At 31.9% G+C, this 16560-nt stretch overlaps 1 protein-coding gene across 1 annotated transcript; it reads left to right on the plus strand.

Moving 5' to 3' along the window:
• The first annotated feature begins 132 nt into the window (after window positions 1–132).
• Window positions 133–746, plus strand: LOC120137294 (protein SLE1-like). Its single transcript, XM_039153080.1, has 2 exons — window positions 133–441; window positions 529–746. The coding sequence occupies exons 1-2, from the start codon at window positions 327–329 to the stop codon at window positions 744–746; spliced, it is 333 nt and encodes a 110-aa protein (XP_039009011.1). The 5' UTR covers window positions 133–326.
• The last annotated feature ends 15814 nt before the right edge of the window (window positions 747–16560 follow it).

The following is a 16560-nucleotide window of genomic DNA, read 5'->3' on the forward strand; positions in this document are numbered from 1 at the left end:
AACTCATAACTCAAAAAAAAACTGCCTTTTCTCTTGAGCTCTCAGAATATTGGAAATTGAAACCGATGTTCCTATCAGAACTAGTTTTACTATCGTGTCAATCGCCTTTGCACCCAATACATGTTTTTGACAGACAAAGCACCTGCGTGTCATCGAAAAACGCATCATCTGCTCCCCATTTGCCGCGTATATTCCCCTACGTGTCCCGCCGTCGTTGATCGGCTCCCTCTATAAAAAACACGCTTCTAGTCTACATTTCTGTACGAGCATCAGCCACTTTGCATGCACTGCTAAATAAAGCAGCAGCCATAAGAGTGACGGTGATAATGGCGTCTCAACAAAAAAGAGAGCAGCTCGACTCCAAGGCACGGCAGGGAGAGACCGTCGTTCCAGGCGGAACCGGTGGCAAGAGTCTCCAAGCTCAAGAGAACCTTGCTGAAGGTACAATAAACATAATGCATACAATAGTTGTTTGGCATTGAATACTCGTATATATGTTTTGTTAGTTTTTTCGCTTGAAATACACAGGGAGGAGCAAAGGAGGGCAAACGAGGAGGGAGCAGCTAGGGAGAGAAGGGTATCAGGAGATGGGAAGCAAAGGTGGACAGACAAGGAAGGATCAGATAGGGAGTGAAGGGTACCAAGAAATGGGCCGAAAAGGCGGTCTCAGCACCATTGATAAGTCCGGCGGCGAGCGGGCTGCGGAGGAAGGAATCGACATCGATGAGTCCAAGTTCAGAAACTAGGAACCCTTAAGTTTCTGCTGTCGATATCGTTTAGTGCTGTTCCTGTTGTTTTCTTTCTCCTGTGTGTGTTTCAGTAGGGTTGTTTGTTTTTTCTGGTTTCTAGTGGTCCGTCCCTATGAATATCTAATGGAAGATTTGGAGTTTATTCCACCATGAAATGATGCTTCATTATGCGTTATAGAACCCATACAAAGAAGACCTGTAATCCAGAGCTTGGTCTCCCTCTATGCTTTTGAAGTCATTAACTATTGCAATACCCAGCTGAGAAGTGATCAAGTCAAATCACGTCCTTCAAACATAAACAAGAATGTAGAAGACATACCCCAAACTACGCTGTGCAAGAGTGTGAGAACAATTATGTCTGGGGTAAGTGTCCCAAACAAAGCTTGACCGTCCCACCTATTGAACTTTAGCTCAAAAAAAGCTTGTCACACAGTAAAGTAAAAGTCCAGGACATGTCAAAAACATGAGGATTAAATTAAACAGGAAGTAAAACAAATCATTTGTATGTCTCATATTGTAAACGTTTGAGATTCTTGTTGGTTGGCCGGGAATCTCATTCCCGGTAATGTTTTATTATTAATAGTAGATATGTTTTATTATTAATAGTAGATTTTTTGTGTATATTACCGAGAATGTCATTACCTCCCTTCCCTTAGGTATTGTAACATTACCGACGTTTTGGACTAAAATGCCCTTAAATTTTTATTTATTTTTTCAAAAATATCATTTTTCTGTCATTGAATAATAAGTTCTACGAAGGTTAAATTACAAATTTATCCTTAAATTATTTTAGATTTACAAAAAAAATCTATAAAAAAATATATATAATATTTTACAATTTGTAATTAACAATATATAATAAGGACAATTTGGTCAAATATACATTCCAATAATCTTTATTCCTTCAACCAAACACGGTAATCTTACATTCCTGCTAAACCAACCAAACACAAAATACAACATTTCTAGTAATCCTATTTCCTGATAATCTTTTATTCCTACTGATAATCTTACATTCTGTGAACCAAACGCACACTAAGGGTATAAACTTGAAGGGATAATAATTCTACTCCAACTTGTTTAATTATATTGGATAAGATCGGTTTTTATTTTTAAAAAATGAATTCAGATTTTAAGAGATTAGATTTATGTATAATAGATAATTGTTATAATATTTTTTTATATATAATTTTTTTTATGTAGATAATTGTTATAATATTTTCTTCTACAGTTTTTCTATTGAAGTTTTTATTTTAGGTGGATAAAATCCAATTTATATTCATTTCAGTTTAAATAGAGGAAATAATTTTATTGGATTCGAAAATAATTAAACGAATCAAATTAAATCAACCGAATTAACTGAAAGTTTAAATAATATATATTACATATTAAATATTTTTTATTTTTTTATTAATTCAATTGATTAGACCGGTCTTGGTTAAAATTAAAATTTAAACACTTTTAATATATAAATAATATATAAATTTTTTTGATTAATTCATTTAATCATATATAAATAATATATATTTTTTTTGATTAATTCATTTAATCTAATTTTGAAGAAAGTATTAACATTTAATAGATCGATTAACTGAAAAAATTTTGGTCTGATCAGTTTATTCGTATTATCTGAAATTTTTGAACACCTCTCTTTTAAATATTTAAATTAAGGGTAAATCATACCAATTATCACTTAACTTTACTTTCTCTTTTATTTCACTTACTGTACTTTAAATTCATTCATTCAATTTCCTTATTGAATTCAACATAATTAGTATTTCTGGTTATTCAGCTGTTTTCTTGTTTTCTTCTAAACGACGTTATAAATGAGCTATTATTATATAGATGAAAAATAACGTTGTTTTGGTGAAATTTTTGTTTTTCTAAAACGATACGTTTTAACGCCATTATTAAATATTTAATGGTAGAGTGATCAAATATGCTAATATGTTAAATTCAGTGAGATAATTGAACAAATCTACAATATAGTGAGTGAGATAAGATATAGAGTAAAGTTCAGTGATAATTGGAGTAATTAACCCTCAAATCAATGGAACAGAGATCATATGGCGAAGAGTAGCAAAATATCACACCAGGGCAGATGATATAAACCAAGATCCAGGTGCAAAATTTCTTATCTGGACAAAAACGGACGTTGGGGGCCGACTTGAATATAAATTTTAGGGAGAGGAAAATAAATTTTTAATAGATAATATATATATATATATATAAAATTTAAAATATATAATAATTTTATATTTTTTATATCTTAAATTTTTAGGGTGGCAACCACCTCGATCCACTCTCCCTAAATCCATCCCAGTATCCAGTAGGGATGGCAAACGGGCGGGTCGGGTGCGGATACCCCTCCCCCATCCCCATACCCACCTAATATTTTTTAATCCACCACCCGCCTACCACCCATGATGGGTACAAATTTTCAAATCCACACCCGCCCACGCGGGTATATTTTCAAATTCATCCCCACACCCACTACCCACTAGCGACATACCCATCTAGACTCGCCTGACAACAAACTAATGGGATGTTGGAGTTGGTTCCCAGACAGTTCGTGATGGGGTAGCAGCGCATGCTTCAATTTGTCAGAGGAGTAGCTCTACGAATGTTATGGAGACAGATTGTAGGGAGCATGTAGTCGCAGAGCTGGATTGTTGTGTTGCTTTCGATGTTAATGCTTATAGTGCGCCTAATATGGGTTTTGAGGGGCTAAAGAACATAGGAACTGCTGTTTTTGATGTTAATGCTTATAGTACGGCTAATTTGTGTTTGGATAGGCAGCATGGGCTAAAGAACATGGAAAGTGACATGGTTAGTGGGATTATATGGGTTTAATCAAAGAGCCGAATATTTCCCTAATTAAAGACCAGATTAAAGACTAAATATCCTTAATATTTGGATAAATTATATGTTATATATTATACAATATTAAAATTTATAAATTAGTCTCTAAAATTACAGCTAAATTCATAATGGTCCAAAATTTAATAGATATTTAGCTGGGACGGCGGATGCGGGGCGTGTAATGTCTCAAACCCATTACCTGCCCACCATCCACGACGGATACTACTTTATAAATCCACACCCGCCCACTACCCGCTAAAATTATACCCATCCCCGCTCCAATTGAAACGGATGCGATGCGGAATCCACGAAATTGTAACCATTTGCCATCCCTAGTATCCAGCCTTTTTGTTTTTTAAGCTACTGCTGTTTTATGTAAGTAACGATTTTTCAATTCTATAATCTATTATTTTATTATTAACAATTTAATTACTCATGTCATATTTAATAAATATAATTTATATATATTTATTGTTTTAAAATAACAATTGTTATTATTAGATTTTTAAAATAATTACAATAATATCGATGCCCATCGAAATTCTTTTCATGTAAAAAGCATTTAGAAATGTTCTTTTTCTTCAGCATCTTCCAAAAAAATTAAAAAAGAAAATGTGTTCGGTATGTTCTACGCTTCACCAGCACGACTGCCACTGCACTTTTAAATTTTGGGTGCTGATACATAATGCGTATATACACTAGATATAGCCAGTGGCGGATACATTAAGGGCCGAAAGTTGACATACGTACATCTTAAAATTCGAATTTTCTTCGATTAGTCATTTGTTTTATTGATGGTGTTCACTCTGAAAATTTATGATGCCCCACCATGAAATTTGAATTTTCTTCGATTATGACATATTTTATTGATAGCGTACACCCTGAAATTTTTCTTAAACCTACCTTGTTCAAAAAATTTATATCGTTAATATATATATGTGTTCATCCTAAAAGATATTTCTAGATTAATTTAACGGAGAAGGAATAACAAATATCACTATAGAAAGGTGTTTGTGTCCCACTAACTCCATCTTTCTGCGATGGCATTTAGATTTTATGATTAAAAGTTTGACATAATGATATTCTCTTCTATATAAATCCAACTTTAAAAGGTAAATGCTCTGGGATCTATCTAGCTCAGTTGGTAGAGCACAAGATTTTTAACTTTGAGGTCGTGTGATCGAGTGTCTCGCAGGGAATTTCATAATTTGGAGGTATTTTACGGAAACTGCTCTCAACCTGGTATTGGGGGCAGCCTACTATCCTACCTCTCCCCTTATCCCATTACATATGAGAACAAGGGACAACCATTTTTTTAAAGGTAAATGCTTTGTGCAAAACAGCTAAATGTTGAAAACATGTATAAATGAGCAGCTAATTAGTTTGATGGCCAAATGAGAAAATGTAGCATTATTTAACAAAGCAGTTGGAAAGTTGACGGAGACATTTTGAATGAACTATTCAATAACTAATATAGGGTAAATTACACGTTTAGTACTTAAACAATCAATTTTGGTTCGTTTTACTACCTAACTTTTAATTTTTCAAAACCATACTTAAAGTTTAATTTTTGTTTCATTTTAGTAACTCGTTCAAATTTAATGTTAAGTTCTGAAATTTTTTGAAAGTTTAGGTACTAAAACTGATAGTTGAAATACTAAACGCGTTAAGCTTTTAACTGATGGGGTGCTAAAATGAAACAAAAACTAAATGTTATATATGGTTTTGAAGAAATTAAAAGTTTAGGTACTAAAATGAACTAAAACTAATAGTTTAGGTGCTAAATACGTAGTTTACCCACTAAAATATACTAGCATTATACTTGTCAACTGAACAGTTTGGGTAAATTTTAATTGGATTATATTATAAGGTAAACTACAAGCTTAATATTTAAATTATCACTTTTATTTTATTCTAATATATAAACTTTATTTTTTTGTCAAGATCATACCTAACCTTTAATTTATGTTTTATTTTGGCATCTGTCGTTAAAAACTTAACGAACTGACTGACATATATTTTTTTTTCACGCGTATTTTAACAATTCATATCGTCATTCCATGTGGGTATGTGAAATAATAAGAGACTTATTAAAAAAATTTAACGGATATTTCCTTGTAACCACTTAACTATTGGAAATTAATTATTTAAACAAATTTATTTTAGTTTTGAGAATTAATCGAGATTATTTTGATTTTGAGCCGAATGAATTCAAATTAAAAACAACATCTAACAAGCATATATAATATGCATTAAAGATCTTATTATTGACAATTTTAAAAATTTGCAAACCCAAGATCTATATTAAAGGGTCATCCCATAATAATTTTTTGTAAAATTAGATTTAGATTAATCGAATCAATGGATCACACACCAATGATTAAGCCCAAAAAAAGTTAGGATAGATATAGGTCGGGTTGGAATAGTTTCGAGGTCGTGGGATCGAGTCCCACGGAGGGCATTTCATAATTCGGAGGTCTCTTACGGAAGCTGCTCTCAACCTGGTGTTGGGGTAGCCTACTATCTTACCTCCCCCTTACCCTATATATATGCGAAAAAGGGACAACCATTATATGATCTAAATGTGAAATGATTTTGAGGTAAAAAAATTTATATTTAATTCGATCTGACACACCTATATATAAATTATTTTTATTCAGTAAAATAGTAAATTAACTGAAAATATTAAAAGGAGCATTATTGTAATTATCGCTAAATACATAAGAGATAATCATCGGATCGAGTAAAGAACATTTCACCCTAAATTCAAACATAATCTAACTTTATCTTTTGAAAAACATGATCTGACTTGAAATTTAAATCTGATCGAGTTTTTTTAATGTTTATAAAATTAGATAGAATCAGAATTTGTGAAATCCGAGTTCTATATAGATCTTAAAAGAATTAAAAACCACCATTTTGAATGATTGCAAAAGAGAGACAACATATAATAACAATGTTAGAAATACGGGGTTCTAATGTAGGATTATGCATGGTTTGATCTTAGGCTTGTTAATTCTAAAAATAAAAAATAAATTATTAATATAAAATATTTAATTATGTAAAAATTTGAAATTTAGATCATATAGACATTTATAATGGCAAAAGTGCCTAGATAATGCTACATAAAGTGTTTAATTCCTAAACTAACGTGTTTCTAACATTATTTCCCCATCTAACGTATTTTCTACAGTAATCACCTAAAGATCCCAAGATATCTCGGCGTCTTTGGGCTAAAATTTTCATACATGAATTACTCGGCATCTTTAGTTAATTTTTTTCTGCTTACTGTGCATTTTTGGTGATTTTACCAAAAAATCACATTTTACTTAAATATTTACGTTTCAGACACCCTTTGAGATAATATTCCCGATTTAACACCCTTTGCAGAAATGCGCGATCCATGCACCGCTTTTAAACTTTTTTCTCGACTATAAATACGCTCTCAACTCGTAAACATTCACAACAATCCTGTCAACTAGAAAAATGTCGTCGCTTCAGTACATATATCCAATATCATTGTTTCCGTTAACTTATACAGATTTCCATCCAAACGAAGCAGACCGCTTTCAATTTTATAACTGCAAAAAAAATAAAATATTTAAATAAAATATTTAAATAAAATAATTAAATAATTAAATAAAATACTAACACAACATTAAATATAACAAAATATACCTTATAAATAAAATTTGAACGAGGTTTAGTTTTTGAGAGGATTTGAGAAATTTTGAGAGGATTTGGTATGGTGAAAATAGTTGAGAATGGGGTATTTATAGGATGGGATGGTAGGTGTGAATAATCAGTTGGGTCGGTGGGATGGAAGGTGCATGGGTCGTGCCTTTCTGCAAAGGATGTTAAATCGAGAATATTATCTCAAAGGGTGTCTAAAAGGTAAATATTTAAGGATATTTTACGAATCTAGCAAATTTTTAAATATTTTGTATAAAATTATTCCTGCATTAAATTACACAATACAATTATGTCTACCAATTATCACTTGATACTCTCTGATGTGTTTTTGACCCTTTTAAAATCTTATACGTATACTATATTCTAGGATTTTGAAAAATAATTTTGCAGAAAGGCGCGACACATTCACCACATAGGATTTTGAAAAATAAATATTAGTTATAAAACTTTTATAAATATTTTTCAAAATCTTATGCGGTGCATGTACCGCACCTTTCTGTAAAATTATTTTTAAAATGATGATAGATGATCCGTAATATTTTATAAAATTATTTATATTTTAAATTACTTACCCTCAAAGTTTTCCTCGAATATACTATACGTATAGGATTTTGAAAGGGTCAAAAACGCATCAGAAAATGTTAAGTGATAATTGGTAGACATAATTGTATTGTGTAATTTAATGCAAGAATAATTTTATAGAAAGTATTTAAAAATTTGCTAGATCCGTAAAATATTCTTAAACAGTGTCTAACAAGTAATTAATTTATATTAAGGTGATAATTTTATAAAAATACTAATTTTTTTTCTTTGATTTCAATTGAATACGCTTAGAGATCTCAAGAAATAATCAACACCACTAAAGACTCTGATAAATCATAAAACCTAATAGAAAACATCTTAAATCAAAAATTAATTGAATGAGTTCATTAGATTAAAAATTAAATATTCTCACGTTAGAACTTTTGCCCATTTATAACCATCACTAACACATTCCTCGATGGATCCTATGCGTAAATTTGAAGTGTAAAACACCACACGTCATGTCATGTCCTAGATGTAAAAAGCAAAAGCTTACGTAAATGAAGTTGATGGCCAAATTGTCTTGTCCGAGTTAGGGGGTGGTTCTGCGCCTAAAAAACGGCTAATATACGGTGTGACCGGTTAAACAAGTGACCGGTTAAAATTTAGACCGGTTATATTATATTATTTAACCGGAAATATTATAAAGTACAATAACATACTAGGTAGCGCTTATATAATGTAATAGGTAGCACTTATATTTACCTATTTTATAAGTAAACCGGTATATTTATACCGATAGCATTACAAATTTACCTATTACATTATATTATATTGAAAGTGTCCATACTTTTTATAAAAAGGATCGATACTTTAACAGTGTTTCATGTTTTCCACCTACAATATTAATTTAATAATTTCATTTGCACAAAAAATTATTTGATTGTTTTGATATTTTATAAAATAATATTTAGAATTTTTAATTTAATAATAATATATATCGTAACGTAAAAAATAAATCATTAGACGCCTATAATTACTAAATTAATATCTTAAAACTCACTCAAAAGATAACCTTAAATTAATGTTTTCCACAGTGAAAAAAGTATGGACACTTTTATAAAAAGGATAGACACTTTACAATATAACCACTACCTATTACATTATATAAACGATACCTATTACATTATATAAGGGCTACCTATTACATCATATGTTTACCTATTATATTGAAAGTGTCCATACTTTTTATAAAAAGGATCGATACTTTTTTTAAAACTTATGTAATTTATGTTTCAATTTTTTTAACAGTGTTTCATGTTTTCCACCTACAATATTAATTTAATAATTTCATTTGCACAAAAAATTATTTGATTGTTTTTATATTTTATAAAATAATATTTAGAATTTTTAATTTAATAATAATATATATCGTAACGTAAGAATAAATCATTAGACGCCTATAATTACTAAATTAATATCTTAAAACTCACTCAAAGGATAACCTTAAGAACACTTGAAAAAGCAAGAGAACAACTATCCAAGCAATCAAAACGAGAAAATCCCAACATGATAACAACTGAACATATCATATCAATTTCAAACAAGTTGTAGATTTTGATTTCCCTTTGCTTGGCATCATATGAGATTTGGATTTTGATTTCCTTTTGCTTGGCACCATATGAGCTTTGGATTTTGATGAGCATCAGAAGTATTTCAGACTTATGATTTGGGTGGTACTCAACTTATGATTTTAGTTGCTATTTGTTACATTTCTTGTATACCACCCAGATCATACGCCCGAAACGTTTCTGACGCTTTAAAGTTGACCAAAAATAAAATGGTCGGGATTTCCCTCGCGTTTATACGTTGGAAAAAAACAATGGAAATTAGGAATAATCAATGATAACATGCATATTGGCTTGGGCTAATATTATAGTGGAGCCGAAATATATATTGAAATTCAAACTCAAATTGAAATTTAAATTCAAACTCCAATTACATATGAAATGAATTTGAAATGCAGTGTTAAATTGAACATGAAAAATTGCATAATTGATTCATACTGTTCAAGTAACATGCTTTATGAACCATCAAGCTAAAAGACAATATTGATTGAGTTCAAAGCTGAGTTGTGAGTTGATGGAGTTGTCACACTTGTCACATGGTTGGAATAAAGTACTCACATGCGAGATAGATTGTTTTGTTATACATAACCCATCTCAACGAAATTAATCCAAATAATGTACCCATAACAATGTTCAATTAATGTACCCACAACAATGTTTAATTGATTTGTTGTTTAATTTTCAATTTGAATTATTTGATTTAATAATTTCATTTGCACAAAAAATTATTTGATTGTTTTGATATTTATAAAATAATATTTAGAATTTTTAATTTAATAATATATATATCGTAACGTAAAAAAAAATCATTATACGCCTATAATTACTAAATTAATATCTTAAAACTCACTCAAAAGATAACCTTAAATTAATGTTTTCCACAGTGAAAAAGTATGGACACTTTTATAAAAAGGATAGACACTTTAATATAACCACTACCTATTACTTATATAAACGATACCTATTACATTATATAAGGGCTACCTATTACATCATATGTTTACCTATTATATTGAAAGTGTCCATACTTTTTTAAAAAGGATCGATACTTTTTTTAAAAGTTATGTAATTTATGTTTCAATTTTTTTAACAGTGTTTCATGTTTTCCACCTATTGATTTAATAATTTCATTTGCACAAAAAATTATTTGATTGTTATATTTTATAAAATATTATTTAGAATTTTTTAATATAATAATAATAAACGTAAAAAATAAATCATTAGACGCCTATAATTACTAAATTAATATCTTAAAACTCACTCAAAAGATAACCTTAAATTAATGTTTTCCACAGTGAAAAAAATATGGACACTTTTATAAAAAGGATAGACACTTTACAATATAACCACTACCTATTACATTATATAAACGATACCTATTACATTATATAAGGGCTACCTATTACATCATATGTTTACCTATTATATTGAAAGTGTCCATACTTTTTATAAAAAAGATCGATACTTTTTTTAAAACTTATGTAATTTATGTTTCAATTTTTTTAACAGTGTACTGCGAATTTAAAAATGAAATATACTTGTAGTTATTGTACATACCTAAATATGTACTGCGAATTTAATGTTGTACCCACCCTTTAACTACCACTACCAATGCCACATCCTATTGAAAGCAGCACGACAGAAACATGTTCAAAATGAACCTTCGTTTACATATCCATCAACTCCTGGAGCACTGAACTTGCACAAAATTTTGCCATGGATAATACTGAGACAATGTTAAGCCAACCGAGGAATGCCATGAAGTACATAATGTTGATGAATCTGACAGATTGGTTGGTCAGCTCTTCTGTTCACGTGATCTTGGCACTTTTACAAGGGATTCGCACGGGAACATGGGTTTAGTGCACGTAAGGGAACAACACGGCTTGACGTGGAAGGGAATGTGAAGACACAAGAATTTTGTTGTTCCAAAGAAGGGTTTCGAGTATCAAAAGTCAATACTGTTGATCGTCAACGTGCTCATACGCCAGTCACAAGAACAGGATGTAAGGCTAGAGTCGTAGTTACAGCAACAAATACAAACGATCAGTGGGTTATAAGTAAGTCTGATCAGAAACATAATCATGCATTGTGCACATCTGCTATGACACCATTTATGCGTTCTAATCGAGCTGTAAGTAAGGCTGATATCGATGAGGCAACAACATTGAAAGAGGTCGGTGTTGGCACGTCACAAGTAATGAACTATTTAACGCAGCAGGCAGGGGGCTATCATGTTGGATTTACACATAAAGACCTCTACAATGCACTTCAAAGAGGTAAAGCAAAGGAAATCGTCGATGGGATGTGAATGCGCTTATTGCCTACTTTGATTATAAGAAACATGATGATCCCGGGTTTTTTATGACATACTCGGTAGACGAATCGGGGGCATTGTATAATTATTTGGTCGGATTCTACATCGAGATCGGATTACACATGCTTCGGTGATGTAATTGCGTTCGACACAACGTACAAAGATAATTTGTATGGTCGACCAATTATGCCTATTGTTGGTGTCAATCATCACCATAACACAATTGTATTTCTATATAAACACATAAGTTGTTAAAATAATCAATGTCTGAACACCTGTTCAACTGATCAGAAACATATTGCATAAATGCAACTTACCGGATTATAAATCTTTTTTCCGCTGAATCATCGACCAAAAGTGTATTTAGCTCGTTAAAATCTGGACAGCGTTCCAAACATCATTGAGATCTTTACAGTAGGTAACAGAATCGTATGTTTTGCATTTTTTGATCCTGTTCACAAACAGTCGAACATAAATATGTAGGAATCATAGACAACGAAAAGTCAGCAAACTGTAATGACATTCATCTTACCCACACGAATAGAAAATGCTCGGAAAATACAGGTAGTTTCTCAAGTACACGGTCGACGTTATGCCTGAGATTGTAATCAAGTTTGAATGTTAACATTCAAATGTATATTAACGATTTTGACTACAGTAATTCAATTGCCTCAAACATGTTCTAACCTCATCTTTGAAGACCAAAGGGCAACAACAAAATTGTCGACACAAAATTGCATAAATTCAAATAATCCTCTTCTGAGGACAACATCTACAACATGAAGAAAATGAGATTAAAGTTCTACGCTTATATGTTAAAATAATGGATACAGAAGAATAGAATTAAAACCTGCCGGCAGTCTTGGGATGTAGGCAAGGACACCATTGAGATCAAAAATTAAAAGTTTTCTTGAAGGCGGCGTTGCAGACACGATATACTTGTTTGGATCATCATCTTCATCATCATCATCATCATCATCATCGTCATCATCTTCATCGCCAGCTTCATCGTCATCATCATCATCATCGTCATCTTCATCGTCAGCTTCATCTTCTGCGACCGCTTGGTTGTCCATCTGTTAAAAGAAAATAAAATAAAGTTCAGAACGTGTAAATGTTAAGAAACATAGATAATGAATTACCTAACTCGTTTGATGTCGTTGACGTAATTCGTTACGCAACATGGAGACTTCACGTTGCAATGATGAAATATCGGATTGCATTCCACTCACAAGGGAATCAATATGCTCCCGAAAATTGACCATGTATTCCATCACGGTCTTAATTGTGACATCCTCTGCAACTGGAGCTTCTTCCATCATTGCGTCTCCACTTGGTTTCTCTTCTTCATGGCCAACGGGGTCCATTTCCTCCCTCTCTTGATCTAATCCGACCTCCTTGACACGCTTCCAACCGAGTTTTTCAACAAAATCATATCCCGCTTTTTTAATAAATACCATGTCAATCTTGCGGGTTAATCGAACAGGGGCGTCATGCGAAAAATCAACTTTCTTCTTCTTCAACAGATGGGTGATGACACATCCATATGGTAGTGTAGTTGAAATTGTTGCTCCCTTTGTGACCATATATACAATTGTATTAAATATGAGTTTTGCAATGTTTGGAGCCGTTTTGGATTTATACTTTGCTATCCACCAATAATCGCTGTCTCGAAGCGTTGAATGTTTTCCCCCACTAGGCCGGATATACCATGTGAGCATTTTGTGAAACACTCTCGACTCTACATCGAGGTGAATTGGGCTATTTCTAGTAACCCGTTTAATTGTAGACCAATCTACACCATTTTCATATGAATCCCCTGTATTCGCTACACCTAAACCCTCCGCAATAGTTTCTGGAGATATATATATATATATCCTTCCCCATGATATGTGTATTAATTCCTATTATATTAGTCTTATTAGGCTCGTGCTGTAAGGAAGCATTGTTTTAGAAGACTCTAACTAGGTTGGGATAATATCTTGGTTCTACACCAAGGAATTCAAGCCAACCCCAAGATGTAAATGTGGATTTAAAACTAAATGCATATTTATCATCAAACAAGAAACCCAGGTCAATGACACGTTCGGGACGAATCTTCCTTACTTTAAAACTTGTCTGCCATCTTTGTTTCTCCATGTCGGATCTAAAGTTCAGAGTTTCGAAGGACCTGATTTCCTCAGAAGAATCGTTTGTTACAGAAGGAGGTGGTTGAGAAGAACTGGGTTGAGAAGAGCTTTGAGAAAGACCTCGCTTCTGACGCTGACGTTTTGGAGCCATTTTGGTTGGATGCTACCCCTATTACAATGGACACAAACACATTCAGGATAAAAACTCCAATATAGAAAATCAAACCCATAAAATATCGATAAATTTACCTGAATATCTGATCGTCACTTATGATAACGGTAGAAGAAAGAGGAGATCTGCCTGCTTGCATTTATGTTTAGGGTTTCTCGATTAAGAGTACTATATAAACGGTGGAAAACACTTGATATTTAAATTAGTATCGACACAAACTATATTAGTGTCGACACATTATTTAGACATATTCTCTCATAAAACCGGTATAATTGTACCGGTTAGATTGAAAAATTACATATTACATTATACTTTTGGGTTCGATGATTTGGGATCGACACTTTTATATATGGATCGACACTTTATGGGTGCACCTTGTTTTCCATTCATTCTGGGAAAAAAATATCGACACAAACTATATTAGTGTCGACACATTATTTAGACATATTCTCATAAGACCGGTATAATGTACCGGTTAGATTGAAAATTACATATTACATTATACTTTTGGTTCGATGATTTTGGGATCGACACTTTATATAGGATCGACACTTTATGGGTGCACCTTGTTTTCCATTCATTCTGGGAAAAAAATATCGACACAAACATATTAGTGTCGACACATTATTTAGACATATTCTCTCATAAAACCGGTATATTGTACCGGTTAGATTGAAAAATTACATATTACATTATACTTTTGGGTTCGATGATTTTGGGATCGACACTTTTTATATATGGATCGACACTTTATGGGTGCACCCTGTTTTCCATTCATTCTGGAAAAAAATATCGACACAAACTATATTAGTGTCGACACATTATTTAGACATATCCTCTCATAAAACGGTATAATTGTACCGGTTAGATTGAAAAATATTACATTATACTTTTGGTTTTCGATGATTTTGGGATCGACACTTTTTATATATGGATCGACACTTTATGGGTGCACCTTGTTTTTAATTCATTCTGGAAAAAAAATATCGACACAAACTATATTAGTGTCACATTATTTAGACATATTCTCTCATAAAACCGGTATAATTGTACGGTTAGATTGAAAAATTATATTACATTATACTTTTGGGTTCGATGATTTTGGGATCGACACTTTTTATATATGGATCAACACTTTATGGGTGCACCTTGTTTTCCCTTCATTCTGGGAAAAAAATATCGACACAAACTATATTAGTGTCGACACATTATTTAGACATATTCTCTCATAAAACCGGTATAATTGTACCGGTTAGATTGAAAAATTACATATTACATTATACTTTTGGGTTCGATGATTTTGGGATCGACACTTTTTATATATGGATCGACACTTTATGGGTGCACCCTGTTTTCCATTCATTCTGGAAAAAAATATCGACACAAACTATTAGTGTCGACACATTATTTAGACATATCCTCTCAAAACCGGTATAATTGTACCGGTTAGATTGAAAAATACATATTACATTATACTTTTGGTTTTCGATGATTTTGGGATCGACACTTTTTATATATGGATCGACACTTTATGGGTGCACCTTGTTTTTAATTCATTCTGGAAAAAAAATATCGACACAAACTATATTAGTGTCGACACATTATTTAGACATATTCTCTCATAAAACCGGTATAATTGTACCGGTTAGATTGAAAAATTACATATTACATTATACTTTTGGGTTCGATGATTTTGGGATCGACACTTTTATATATGGATCGACACTTTATGGGTGCACCTTGTTTTTAATTCATTCTGGAAAAAAATATCGACACAAACTATATTAGTGTCGACACATTATTTAGACATATTCTCTCATAAAACCGGTATAATTGTACCGGTTAGATTGAAAAATTACATATTACATTATACTTTGGGTTCGATGATTTTGGGATCGACACTTTTTATATATGGATCGACACTTTATGGGTGCACCCTGTTTTCCATTCATTCTGGAAAAAAATCGACACAAACTATATTAGTGTCGACACATTATTTAGACATATCCTCTCATAAAACCGGTATAATTGTACCGGTTAGATTGAAAAATTACATATTACATTATACTTTTGGTTTTCGATGTTTTTGGGATTGACACTTTTTTATATATGGATCGACACTTTATGGGTGCACCCTGTTGGCCATATTGTAAATTGCCTTTTACTTCCAAGTATCGACATGACCCTTAATGTGTATAAGAAACATGTACAACAACATACTGCTAACTTTTCTCATCTCATTCATAATTATATTCACATAAAAATATAAATCGTATACAAAATTATAAATCTTATACAAAATTAACTCGACATTTACATCATTGCATCCTTTTGTTATTCTTATGTAATATTGCAGCTTTTGTTATCTCCTGTCTTCGTTCATTTTGATTGTGGCTTACGAGATCGTTTAATACTCGCGATCGATCCCAGTCTCCAACAACCTATATTCAAATTGTCAGAACGTTAAGTATTGTCAACTACAGCATTC

This window comes from Hibiscus syriacus, unplaced genomic scaffold (assembly GCF_006381635.1).
Source record: "Hibiscus syriacus cultivar Baekdansim isolate YM2019G1 unplaced genomic scaffold, ASM638163v2 tig00110656_pilon, whole genome shotgun sequence".
Taxonomy (NCBI): domain Eukaryota; kingdom Viridiplantae; phylum Streptophyta; class Magnoliopsida; order Malvales; family Malvaceae; genus Hibiscus; species Hibiscus syriacus.

What these genes read in the sequence shown, in the direction of transcription:
- LOC120137294 (XM_039153080.1), top strand. Translation starts at nt 327, where the DNA reads ATGGCGTCTCAACAAAAAAGAGAGCAGCTCGACTCCAAGGCACGGCAG. An exon ending in TCAAGAGAACCTTGCTGAAG is followed by an intron (nt 442 to 528) that starts GTACAATAAACA and finishes TGAAATACACAG; the next exon opens with GGAGGAGCAAAGGAGGGCAA.